Here is a 14,737-nt window from a genome sequence, read left to right as displayed (position 1 = left end):
TATTAGCAGTTGTTTTAGTGTTGATCTGTTTATGGTACAAATTAGGCTTATTTTTGAAACTATATAAGTATTTGGTGATGCCAGGAGTAAGTTTTGCAAGAAATTGGAAGATATGGGGAAGAAAGCACCGTGATTGTTAGTAATGCATTCATATTTATTAATGATTGCTATTTTTGTCAAAAAAAGAGGGAATTTGAGATGAAGAATCACTAATAAGATAAGTAGATAAAACTAATGTGTAATGATTATGATGAAAATTGGGTAGCAGCAAGTATTTTAATATTTAAGATTAACATATTATATAGCAATTATCTTGTAGAAATGATTGAAAAATTAAAACTCATAAAGAATACTCTGAATAGTTTTGGTAATGGCAAAAAATGTTGTTAATGATGATGGCTATTTTCTGCATTTTTTAAATTTTTTGTGTGCTTCTCTCATCTGTGATTCTTTTTCCATATATCGAAGTTGATTTACCAAACATTTGTTTGAATTAGATGTTTCATGATTTTTCTGGGGCATCAGTATGAAATTCTTTGAAACGTGTTTACCACTCAATCTTATGCATTCATGTATCTAAAACTTACATTTTCATATTTAGATGCATAGCACATCAAACACATCACTATTACTTTTAACATGTGAATTACACATTTTCGTGCATAATTTTATGAAACTAAAGCGGTATAAATGTAAATAAATGTAAATATGAATGTTTAGGTGTTGCATTGTATATATGAAAGTTTCTTTTAAAATTTCTATTTTCATTGTAAGTAGTTTTAGCCTTACCTTGGCTATTTGGTTCAGTTGTGAAACCCCTGTTGTAAAATGAAACTAAAATCTTAATCATCGAAGCTCCTTTTGGTGTAACAGTTAGAATTTCATCAAAAAAAAGTCAGACTTAGTGTGGTCATGTAGGAGCACTCCTAAGATGGGTGATCTCCTGGAAAAGTTACACCAATGAGACAAAATTATGAGGACATTAGGCCAAAACAGAAAATATATTGATGGAAGAATTCGGGCTGTTACATTAGCTCTATGAATTTTTATTCTTTTATTTGCTCTCGTCAAGTTTTGCATCAGATTAATCTTATTTGGCACATTTTGCTATAAGGACATTTACTTACACAAATGCCATCCAATTCTTAAGTATTCACATATGTAACACCTAAGCAAAATTTTTCTTATCACATCAAAAATATCAATATTCTAACTTTTAAAAGGTAAAATGCATCTTCTCATGCATTTATCAGGTGACATACATTTAAAAGTGAAATTTTAGGTTTTACATATGTAAATGAATAAAAATTAAGTGGTATATAAGCAAATCTTCCTAATTTTTATATTCATATTATTTATGTTTTTTTTTTTTTTTTTCTATTCATATATGTATCTCGACTATCCTTATTTATTTATTATTATTTTTTTATATGCAATAGATACTGTTTTAACCATCTCTCGAACATAATTTTTGGGTTGTCACAAATTCATTTTACGTTCTTTCAAATCTTATATGTTCAAACTTCAGTATTTGATATGATTCCATAAATATCATCAAATCTAGTATGAATTTCAACATGATTTTTCTATCTGAATTTATTCAAAATATGAACGCAAAAAATTTGAAAAATAATTTAGGGACTAGATGAACTCTAAATTTTGCGGACTCACAATCATTCATTTATAACGGTTATATTTTTTTGTGGTTCTTATTGGCCCTATGTGACTCTGGTTGATGAGTTGTTTGTAGAGTTAAATTACTCAAGGAATGCAGAGCATTTTGTCTAAAAATATTGATATAATTCTCATTTTCTTAAAACCCCAAAATTGGCTCCCACACCTTAAATTTGTTGCAGCTCCTGTAGAACATTGATTTTTTAGCCATTTGTTTCATTGTATTATATTCTCAAGGAGATGAGCAAGTTAATATCAAGATTGTGCCCTGTCGTTCTTATTTATAGGACCTAGTTTTCATCCATAAAGCTTTTCATAATTATTTAAGATTTTTTAGCTATCAAAAGTGTTTAATTTGTGATGTCAAGAGATTTGAATGGTATAACCATCTATTCATGGATTAGAGGTTTCACTGATGTAGGCCAGCATTGCAGTCACTAATATCAACAAAATAACAATTGCTAAACTACTTTCTGATTAGGTGATGGCGTGACCTATATTATGTTTATTGTTGATAAAAATATCCCTCAAATTTGTGAACAATTCCCTTTTTACTCATTTTAGACATTCTCAACTCCAAAATTGTAACTTCTAAAAGTTTATGAGGTTCTATTATTCTCCCCTCTTGAAAAACTCCCATCATTCATTGCCTTTCAGTATGCTAGGTTTCCCACTTTTTTAGGGAATCTTTCTTGACCAATTATTCTCATCATCTTCTGATACTAATTGATCATCTAATTTTGCCTTTATAAGAGAAAAAAAGTCTTTCAATCAACTTTTTGTCATCATGTCTTTTCAGTCAACAAGCTCCTCTATTTTTTAAAAAGGATGCTATTTTTTATTTTTTGCTAATATTAATACCAAATTTTCAATTTACATCAACATCAAAGCCAACATCTCCTTTCTTCTTTCATGTCATAGATGAGGGACTTCTCTCTTATGCCCGGTCTTTACATTGTACTGACCCTTTTTTCTAATTTTGGTGAAGGGTGATTAGTTTGTTGGGATATATTGTAAAACTGATAGTTGGAAATTGATTCGAGAGATCTGAAATAAATTGACGAGCACAAAACAAGAAATCATATAAAATACAAAGAATATTAAGATTTAACGTGGAAAAATCCATGAACAGGAAAAAATCACGGAATCACATAACACCTATAAATTCACTATAAAAAATAAGGAGAATCGTATAAATTATACCAAACGTAAGCCTTTCCACAGTTCAGAACACGGAATTCACTCCTCTCTTTCGTACAAGAGAAATCAAAACTCAACTCAACAAGCACACATCCAATCAGCTGAATCGAAACTTAAAACTAAGAACTGCACAAATACGATTACTTGCACCAGGGAGCCGTGATAGGGCATTGTGGCACTCCAACGGCGCTGGGGCGCTAACCTCCGGATGCTGCAATGTCGTACTTTCAGGTTTTTGAACGTGAGCTGGGATGCTTAAGTGACTATTGGAAATTTTCTAATCATGCAAGACTTCAGGGTCTTTCTTATTTGTGGGTTTCCTAAAGCTTTCTATAGTTTATTGTCATGGCAAATAAGCAGAGCACCTACAATACTAGGCATTTCTTTTTAACTCTTGTAACCATGAACAATGGAACACCAGAATTCCATATTGCCCAGGCTTTTGCTCTTTCTTTCTCTTGATAGGAAATTGGATTGAAGCAGTGATTATTGGCGTTGTTTAATGCCAACTCCTTTATGAGACCACTTCACTGCTCATTAGCACCTACGGTTGGCGTTCAATTTTTCTCATGTGTAATTCTGACTGTCAGCTATCATCTTTGTGTTTGTCACCCAGTATATAAATTCTCATTTCTGTCATTGTATATGGTGTGTTTAGCTGGCGGATCAGATTTACATTAATAGGATTTATCAAATTAGAGTTTCCGGCGTACTCATGAAGGGAGCGAAGGTCGCGAGCAACGGCACAGTGAATCCATTAAATTCGCCTCTTTGGGATTTACGAAATCCAGATTTGCAAAAACGTCTAACAATATTGATCAAAATTGATGAGGAAAATTTGCTATACAATTAAAACTAAAATGATTGGCATTTTGAGCTTTCTATATTTTCTCAAAGCATTCAATTTTATGCAACCAAAAAAAAAAATCAATCTCTTTCATTTTCTCCATGAAATCCATTTCTAAAACTTTTTTCGTAGATCGGATGAGCAGGGATATTTAGGAAGGCTGTCAAATCAAAACTAAAATTTGAATTTAACTTGGTCCTACACATTAAAGTATAGAATTATATTATAGAGTTTGTAAGGCAGAGGGAACTGCCCATTTATCGTCTCGTTGGCTAAAAGAGTATTTGTGTTATTATATGGAACCTGATTGTATTATTCAATTGTTCACTCAAAGCCATCAATTTTATAGATCATGCTTCACGATGGCTCCCCAACACCCAAAAGACAACATTATCGCACCTAGTACATGTTTAAAACCCAAGAGCACGACACTATTGTGGCATAACGCCCATTGAAGTGTCATAACGCCATTATCTCGACACCCCGACACTAGTAATCAAATTAATTTGCGTAGTTATTCGCTTAAAATTTTGGTTTTGCTGATTGGAAGCGTATGGATTTGATTTTCTCGTGTAAAGGAGGAGAGAAGCATCATGTAATTTCAAAAATTTAGATAGGCCTGAATGTGATTTATACAATGCTCCTTATTTTATTTTCTTCATAGTGGATTTCTTAGTGTGATGTGGCTCTGTGGTATTTTCCAAGTTAAACCTTGTGTTTTATGTGATTTTTTTTTTTGTTTTGTGATCTTAAATTCACAACACTTTCTTGAGAAAATTCTGACGCCGAAGATCCTCGCTAAGATTTTGATTCAATGAAATCAGTCCATGAAAGAAGCCTTGCACTAATAACTAATAAAATTTTGTAGAGAGGATTAAAATCAACCTTTTGGTCTGCTAAACAAATACATTGATTATTCTATTTATATATAACAAAAAAATCAATTCTAATATATCGGTTAACAATAATAAATCATGACATACAAAATAAAATTGAAACGAAATCTAACCACTCATATCCTAATACTAATAAAAAAAACCTTGATCAATCATTTCCTTCAGCGCCTGCAATGAGGGCTAATAATTATGACTAAAATTAGAATCTCTCTCTCTCTCTCTCTCTCTCTCTATATATATATTACTAATATTAGAAAAGTCGCTTGTAATTCCCCCATTTTTTTTAATTTTAGCCTTCGTTCTTATTTTAAAATGTAAGGCTAAAATTTAAATATCTGCCCATTACCTGAATTAAAAGTTTGAATCACTTCGGAAAAGGAGATGTTAAAAAATGATTGTGATTCTCCCATTATTAAATCTTAGCCTTCCATTTTATTAAAATGAAAGGCTAGGATTTAAATCTCAGCCTATGACTAAATTAAAAGTTTTGCATTACATCGGAAAAAATGTTCACTATCTATCGATATATATGTATATATATACATACATACATACATTTAAAAAAAAGGAAGTTGATCGCCGATCAACCTCATAGCCTGACCGAATGGCGGACTCCCCTTCTAGAATATATGCAATTCGATCCTACGCAAGGATCGAACCCCCGACCTGAGGGGCTTAAACCAAAAGCTACAAGCTGATTGCCCTCATTTGCTCGTAAATTTTAATTAATTAGAAGTATTATATGGAGTTTTCTCTCTTTTTGGCTTTGAACCACTTCTAATCCCTAGGATTTAAAGAAACCATCACACCTCATATTTATAAGTCTCTTCTCTTTGGCAATTTTAGCAGCTACTTGCATATCATTGCACGGAAAAACATCACTAGGCCGAAGCATTTTGGAGGTACGAGTCTTCCAAAACCTACACTTTAAATGTCATGTGCAGAGCTAAGCTCATTTGGAAACTTTATAACTCTGATAATGCTTTAAGAAAATGCTATTTTCTACACTCTGGTTCCATTTTTCATTCTATAAGAGGTGCGACTTATGTTTTATGGAAATATTTGACTAATTTCTCTAGAAGAATAAAAAATGGCATTTCCTTTAAGGTTACGTTAATAGCAACCTCTCATTCTTCTTTGATCTTTTGTTGGACGCGATTTCTCTATATGAAAAAATATGGAGGGGTTGTTCTTAATTGGTTTGATTGCTCTTTGAATTCTCTTCTGAAAAATTTCATTTGTAGGAATGCATGGGCCCTCACTCCCATCCACTCTATCCCTTCTGAATGCATCAATTCAATTATTAGGATTTTAATGTTCGATGTTCAGCTTTCTTGTTTTCTAATGGGAAAAAATAAATATGCTCATAAAATTGTTTACGATTTCCTATGTAAAGATATTCTTTTTTACATTTGAGTAAACAACTTTGGTATAAATGGCACTCGCTTATGTATGCAACCTTCTCTTGGAAAGCTCTTATTAAGGGCTTAATCATTATGAATATTTTGAATTTCTGAAAAATCATGGTATCTCTTCTTTGAATTTCCTTTTGCATTTAACATTATCCAAAAGGTCACCCTTACGAGCTCTTTCTTTTTTGTTGGCTGCAGTTTTCATTAATATCTTGTCATGCTGAGTTGATCACTTTTAAGGCTACTAGGCTTTGCTCTCTTCTTGTTGTTCAAGCAACAGCTCATCAGATTTGTCTTAAAAGAAATGCTGGAATATTTATGAAAGAATCTATTGTTGTTGATACAATCATCTTAAATATTAAAAATGCCATTAAATAAAAGAGTAGGAAATCAAAGTTCAAGAATGCTATTCCTAGCCACATTTCTTTACTATTTCTCTTGTAACTTGGGTGGGTTAATTCCTTTATGTTTCTATGGTGTTACTTTTGAAGAATTCTTTTCTTCTTCTCTTTATTTTTCTTTACAGGGTCTCCAAAACTAAGCTAATAAGACTTCTTATTCCTAAAGTTTATGATCCTTATACTTCATAAGGAGTTCTTTATTATATGCTATTTTTTGTGTATCTTAAGGCGCCTTGTATTTTGTTATTCTGCTTTTTTGGGAGACATTTATTTGGAAAGTTTGGAAGGTTTTTTTTATTTGGTAGATATATCATGACACCTTCATCATGGCTTAAAGTTTCAACTGGACAATTTTCTTGTTCTGGATGGAAGTTGATTCTTTTGATAGGCTGAGATTTTGAATGAGAATGATGATTATTCTGTTTTAGAAAGATTTATTGGATTTCAATTTATTTGAGCTAATATGGGAACTAAAGATTCTGAAGTTCAATATGATGGTATTTCGTGGTGGTTTGTACCTCTCCATATACAATTGTGGTTTTAGAAGTTTTTCCAGAAGAATTCTCCGAGAAATTGTTCTAACAAACAATTTATTTGTTTTCGACAGATTTCAATGCTTTCTCAATGTTCTTGGTTGTTTTGGAGAGCAACATATATCTAAGGCAATATTGCAAATAAATTGGTGCTCAATTAACATATTTCATTTCATTCTGGCAATCTTCCTTCACTTATGTGGTCAAAATTCATTTATTTTTGGGGCAGAGACTCCTTGTTCTTTACCATAAGGACCCTCATTTTGATCATTTAAGTAATAAATTAATAAATATATAATAAATGCTATGTAATAAAGTTCAGTTAGTGTAATAATTGCAAAAGGCAAGGCATCCCATCAGTTGGTAACAAATAAAAAAAAAAGTAAAAATCACAGTTAGTATCGGTTGATTTTGCACGTATTCCTTCTCGGAGATTCATAGTTTATGATGATAAATGTATAAACTTCAACCTGAAATAATAGTTATAGTTCCGGTTCATGTAGTTAGGTATGCATGGTTAGATTTTTAACTTTATTTCTTATTTAGTTATGATTATTTCAATCTTCACATGTTAAACATATAGATATTTCGTATGAAGAAAAATGTAGTACTGTCCACACTCATTTAGATCGGAGATCTATTAGATTTAACGTTTGGCATCATGTGAATCCAAGCTCTCTAATGTCCTTAATTCATAATCTCAAGCTTATTTTGGCATGTGTTATCATTACTTTTAGTTTTAATTAAATTTTATATATAATTTTATGCTTAGATTCTTAACTATATTTCTTAATTATGATTATTTTAATAATCACAATTTTCATATTTTTTATATCATTTATAAAAAAAACTATAAAATTTTTTTTAGAGAGAACAATCATTCTATTAATGATGATTTTAATCTCTGCTTTTCATCAGGAATTCAATCAAAAGGTACGATGCGATTTGACTTTAATTAATGAAACTTGATATAGTTTTAAGAGAACTTGTCAGTTCATACTACAAGAATAACTGTTAAATAGACAACGTACGTTTAATATTTATATACCAATGAATTTCTTTTTTTTGCAGTCTAATTTAAAGATGGCCATTAGACTTCAAAGTAGAACATTAATAACATTATGGAATGCTTAAATGTGTAACAAATTAATTAAAAATAAAGTGAAGAAATTCCATATGCCGGATTCTTATTCCTCCCCATGCCCGAAATAAAGAATCATTTGAGTCATTTTTTTTTGGAGCTTTATGTTTTTTACAAAAATGAGAACATTAGTTTTTATCGACTAAATTTGCTCAAACGTATAGCAATAATAAAATCATTGTCATTATTTAAAAAAAATAATTTAGCATACACACAGAAAGTTCTAAATAATAAAAAAAATCAAAACAATTCAGAAGCTACTTTATAAAATAGTTGCTACCATTCTAAACAGACCAAAAAAGCATAGTTTTTATGTGATCAGAGTTTACCTGGAAGCTCTACCGCGATCACAACGTCTTTGCATTGCCCTAAAATTTTCAGCCGAGCTCAGGCAGGAGCAGGAAAGTTGCTTTTTAATGGTGGCCAGACCTATCAGGAACAAATCCAAGTTCAAAATACTGTAGCTTTTCTCCTGAATCCAGAATCTCGAACTTTGATAATAGACTTCTGTTAAGAACCCATGATATGACCACCGAGAGCATCATATGTACCATAACAGGCAAAAGTGAGCCCAACAAGAAGTATAATATAATCTGCTGCTCTCTGCCAGAGCTTCAGATTGGATCCCATGAGCAACAGATGGAATGTGGCTGGCAATACAAAAGCAAGCATGGCACTAACAGTGCTGCCCACAAGAGAGATAAAAACCCCAAAACCAGGAATGCAGGAGGCGACGATGGTGACTATCAGTAGCACAAGCATGCGAGCTCCGTGGAGGCCAAGCCATTCGCCGCGGGCATTGCGGCGGAGCTTCTGAAACCATCCGCATGACATCAGCTTCATCTCTGTGATGTCATAAATTGGGTGCATGATGATTGGAAATGTGAATGCTAGAGCTATACAGAGTCCAATCTGTTATAGAGTAGATTGAATAAATTGAGTTTGAAAGGTTGAGACAGATTTGTTGTGAAAAAAAGAGTGCAAAAGCAGTATTTGTTTAAGAGGCCAAATGATGCAGATCTAACCAATCATCTAAATTAGTGATATCCATCCCTTAGAGGGAGAGAGAGGAGAGAGATAAAATACTATCCATATAGAAAAGAGTCATTTAACCCACCAATCATTAATCATCTATCATATTTTAAATGTCAATAATTTAAATTGGCTAAAAGCTAAAAAATAACAACTTTTCATTCTATACTTACTTTCAATTTGTCATTCAAAATTTGTGATGAATTGCAGAAGATGAAACTATAGTGATAGTTTTATACATAATACTATATTAGAAAGATAGAGCCCATTTTTCTTCCATTCCTTTCACTATCTATCATAAATTTTAAATTATTAGGACTTCAAGTGCCAAAAAAGATAGCTCTCATCTACTTTTAAGTCCTAGCTATTTAAAATTTATGACAGGTTGAAAATATGAAAGGAGAATAGGTGTTATACAAAAAAAATAGAATAGAAAAAACAAAAATATCATTCCAAGCCTAATGCTAGTAAAATAAAAAGCTTCTTCTAGAAGTTCACAGTCAACACTGGTATCACAAAATAAAGAATCATATCCAAACAACACCCAAGCATAGAAAGGAAAGAAAATACTCAATAGTGAATTATTATTGGAACAGACTTTTAAATGCTTAGAGCCCATCTTTATAATCATAAAGGCTTTCAATTTTACAATCAAAATCAACAAATATTTGCATCCCATCAAAAGAATGCAATAAGGGCTGAACAAAAAAACTGTATGAAATTCATGCCTCAGCTGCGCCATTGAATTCACAAGGCTGGCAAGGAAGTGCAAATAAAGAAGGGGCTGAAAACAATGACAAACAAAGATATCTCATGCTAGAACCTTTGGCAACAAATAATTTACTAACAACTAAGTTGAGTATGATAGGGGAAAATATATATATATATATATATATATAAAGTGGATGTTAAGTTTGAACCAGAAAGAAACGAGTGAAAAATAAATATAATAGATTGATAGTTCAAATAGCACCACATAAAGATAAATGGGATAAAATGAACCCATATGCTTTAAAGACATATACTACAACTTGAAAGGTGACAAATGATTCTACCAATCTGCGATCCTAGCCTTTCAATCATAAAAAAATAATATCATCCGTTAATTAACAGTCATCAATTTTAAATCTTTATTTTTGACTTCTGGCTAGCAAAACCTTAAATAAACATTTTAATGTTTTAGCAACACTGCACTTAAAAGCACTTGAGGTGTGTTTAATCAATTTAGAACATTTTATCTTGGAACAATGCTTCATGTTTAACTACTAAGCACTATTTCCAATACACAATATCTTCATCTATTGCTTTTAAATGCTTTTTGATATATTGGTTTAACTTAAGTAACACCATTTATAGATATAAATAAATGTTTAACATATTGGAAGTGTAACTAAGCAATGCATTAGAGTTCAGATAATTTAACTTCTTAAATTTATTTTGAAAAAAATTACGAAGGTTAATTTGAACATCATTGGTTGCGACAACTGGAATTGTATGTTTGTATACCAGAAGTATGTTGGTGGCACAAATATGTTAGAAATTTCATTCTTTAAAATAATAAAATTATAGCTCAATATAAAATTTAGTTTTGTTGATAAAATTTATTATTTTAATTCTCTAGCCAAGGTGATATCTTGTACAAATTTAAGACAATTTTACCTCCTTTTGGCATGAAGAGTTGAATTTAATTGTAGTTAGTTAAACAATACTGTTGAGAAATTAGGGCGAAGAAAAATTGGGAATCGACACAAATCCAGAAGAACACATAGAAATTTAACGAGGTTCGGCAAAGATGCCTACATCCTCGGGAGCAGAGCGGCGACTTCCTTTTCAATATTCATAAAAGAATACAGAAAACAAGATTCAGCTCTCTCCAAGACCTAGGATTACAAACAGGTTTATTTATAATCCTAGAGTAAATCCTACAGTACAATATATAATACAGTACAATCCTAGAGTAAATCCTACAGTACAATATATAATTTCCAAATTACCTTTGTACTATATGGCGGGGCGTTGACCCTGCACCCCCAACCCACATAACGTAACTTTCCGATTTGGACAGATTCTTTCGCTTCGCTCTGCTCCGCTTCGTTCCAGCGTCTGTCCCTATATGCTATATGAGTCATACCATAACAAATCTCCACCATGGCGAAATCTCCACCATGGAGAAGAAAAGATACCTAAGAGATCCAGCCCCTAAGAGGAAAAGATCCCTAAGAGTTACACCTGCACCAACGTGGGTTGGGCCACCATACTTCTGTTGCGCCCACGCAGATCTCAACCCACTAAATTCCAAGAGACACACCTCTTCAATTCCAAGAGACATCTCTTCATTCCAAGAGACTCCAAATTCTAGTATTATGAGTCATACCTAACAATTCTCCACCTTGGTGAATATCCAGCCCTTTAGGAGAAAATCTTCACCTTACGAATATCCAATCCCTTAGGAGAAAAATCTTCACCTTGTGAATATCCTGCCCTTTAGGAGAAAATCTCCACCTTGCGAATATCAAGCCCCTTAGGAGAAATATGCACAAATGTAGGTTGAAGCACTTTTCCTGTTCGCGCCAGCACCTCGGCTAAACTACTGTCTCATGAGTGAAACCCTTCGCGAAATACCTCAGCGCAATCGAAACCACAATTCGCAAATAATCGCGTCTGCTCGCTCGTCAGCACCCTACCGAACTCCACCTATCGAAAACTCCACTTATCACAACTCCTCCTGCGAAGAACTTGCAAACTCCGTTGGTCGAACACCACCAAACTCCTTTGTTCGCAAATGCTCCTGTTTGCGATAACTGCACACGAACTCCTGTTCGCTAACTCCACCTCGCATAATGTCGCGAAGGTTCATGAATTGTCGTGTCTCGAGGTCGCGACGCCACCTCTACCGCGGACTCCCCGAAACATAACTCGTTGAACTGCCGCAACCCTTTATCTGAACTGCTTTGCACCTGTTCGTTCCCGAGAGCCCGTCTGCCTTACGAACAATCCGTAAAATTTTATATTCTCTTGCGCCATAGCCAAGATTCCCTTCCTCTAGCCAAGAAAATTCAGAAAAACCTTCCAAATTTTCTTCTCCACAAGATTTCTTGTTGAGCTAGAAATTTTACTCACTTTGATCCTGCCAGAAATCTCCGCAGATCCAACAGAGAAAATCCACCAAAAGAAAATATTTCGCGGCTCCAATAAAGGAAAAAAATCACATTCCAATTACTCCGCTCCTCTTTCCTTCCAAAATTTCCTCTGAACTTTCCTTTTCGACGTCCTGGAATAGCTCCGCTGCACCGCAAAATTTGAAGAATCTTCCAAATTTACTTCTCCGCAATTTTCTCCAGCAAAGAAAATTTTAATTAAGTTTCCTTAATTAATATTTTCTTTAAATTAACTTAATTAAAAATAAATTTTCCTTTAATTAAGTCGAATTCAAAAACTTTCCTTCAAGGAAATTTGGTTTTGCAGCAAGAGAAAATTCCAATTTCGGCTTCCTGCAGCAAATGGAAATTTAGGGGAATATTCTCCTAGTAGAAATCAAGGATAAAGGCAAAGGATATCTCCAGCAAAGGTGAAGGATATTCACCTTGATTCTCTTGTGCAGTGTCAAAACCTCCGGGAACTTCCTTGTTCGCGCGCCGTAACCTCCGGGAACTTCCTTGTTCGCTCGCCGAAGCTTCCACTGTGAACAGCCTTCCTCGGGAACAGATCGCAGCCTCCACGAACTGCCGAACACCAATCATCGTCCGCTAATCCCGGGTCGCGATCCTCCTGCAAATCACCCGAACCTTCTGCCTCAAGCCCCGCGATCTGCAACTTGTGCGCCGAACACCGCGAACTCCGAAGCCTTCACCGAATCTCCTCTGCGAAAATCGCCAAACTTGCCCTTTCGCGACTACTCCTGCCGCCGCGATTCGCCTCCCCGAGGCTTGCTCTTCCTATTGCTCTTCCTACGTCGAACCGCGTCGAACCGCTGAGATCCTTGCGCCGAGATTATTCTTCTGCCCTAGCCGAAAAATCCTCGGCCAAAATCTTCGCGTCCAAAAAATTTTTTTTGTGCCCTCGAACCTCTCTCTGATACCACTTGTTGAGAAATTAGGGCGAATAAAAATAAGGAATCGACATAAATCCAGAAGAACACACAGAGATTTAACGAGGTTCGACAAAAATGTCTACATCCTCGGGAGCAGAGCGGCGATTTCCTTTTTAATATTCAGAAAAGAATACAGAATACAAGATTCAGCTCTCTCCAAGTCCTAGGATTACAAACAGGTCTATTTATAATCCTAGAGTAAACCTTACAGTACAACATGTAATTTTCAAATTACCCCTGTACCGTATAGCGGGGCGTTGACCCAGCACCCCCAACCCACATAACGTAACTTCCCGATTTTGACAGATTCTTTCGCTCCGCTCCTCGCTCCGCTCCGCTTCGTTCCAGGCTCCGCTCCGCTTCGTTCCAGCGTCTATTCCTATATGATATATGAGTCATACCATAACAAATACATATTTCATTCAAATCTATTATTGATGTATTTTATGTAAAACAAACTTATTTTATAACGGTTTGAGATGTTAGACACGTATGTCTAACTTGTTTGATCCATTAAATATGTAGCTATATTTGAAATGATCAAAATTTTTATTTTTAAAATTTGCTAAATATTACAAGTAATTTGAGATAAAGTTCTAAACCCAACATTTCTCTTTCATGTCTCATCATCTTATTCTAATTAGTTGTGTTTACAATAAATCTTATCATACAGAAATGTATAGAAGTCAAAGATAATAGAGGTCTATATGTTTATTAAGTCTTCATAAATTTTCTTTTAACATTGAAGGAACAAAAATTTTCTTTTAACATTGAAGACTTAATACAAATGATACCTCTTGAAGAAAGAATTTTTATTGGAGGAGATTTAAATGGACATGTCGGTAGAGTGGTAGAAGATTTCAGAAATATTCATGGTGGCTACGGTTTTGGAGTAACTAATGAAGAAGGTAAAGTTATTTTAGATTTTGCTTTAGCGTTTGATTTTGTTATTACTAATACTTTATTCAAGAAAAGGGATGAACATCTTATTACTTATAAGAGTGGATCTAATAAAACACAAATTGATTATTTTCTTATGAGAAGAAGAGATCGTCGTGATTGTAATGATTGTAAAGTCATTCCAAGTGAAAATTTAAATACCCAACATCGTTTATTAGTTTTAGATTTTAAGATTAAGAGTTGTAAAATAAAAAATACTATGACTCATCTTTGCAGAATTAGATGGAGAAACTTAAAAGATACAAATAAAATTAATTTTATGAGTAAAATTCAAGATTTCAAAATTTGGGATATTCATGAAAAAGCAAATGTGATGTGGGATAAAGTAACAAACGCTATTAAACATGTAGCAAAAGATGTTCTTGGAGAATCAAAGGGAAAAATATTTACAAATAAAAATAGTTGGTGGTGGAATAATAATGTGCAAGAAAAGATAAAATATAAGAAGTTATGTTATAAAAATTGGTTTAAATGTAAAAGCTTAGAGAACTGGAGAAAATATCAAACGATTCGCAGGGAGTCTAATAGAACAATTTGTGACGCTAAAAATT

General features: G+C 33.5%; 1 protein-coding gene across 1 annotated transcript in view; it reads right to left on the bottom strand.

The window, feature by feature from the left end:
• Positions 1 to 8,313: 8,313 nt before the first annotated feature.
• LOC110039558 (amino acid transporter ANT1-like) overlaps positions 8,314 to 14,737 on the bottom strand; it is a 10,648-nt gene continuing 4,224 nt past the window's right edge. Inside the window, exon 3 of the mRNA XM_020744667.1 lies at positions 8,314 to 9,016. Coding sequence (XP_020600326.1) covers positions 8,615 to 9,016 — 402 coding nt within the window. The 3' untranslated portion in view covers positions 8,314 to 8,614. The remainder of the gene's footprint in view (positions 9,017 to 14,737) is intronic.

Source organism: Phalaenopsis equestris, unplaced genomic scaffold, assembly GCF_001263595.1.
Source record: "Phalaenopsis equestris unplaced genomic scaffold, ASM126359v1 Scaffold000002, whole genome shotgun sequence".
Classification (NCBI taxonomy): domain Eukaryota; kingdom Viridiplantae; phylum Streptophyta; class Magnoliopsida; order Asparagales; family Orchidaceae; genus Phalaenopsis; species Phalaenopsis equestris.
This window is presented reverse-complemented; position numbering and strand designations above follow the sequence as displayed.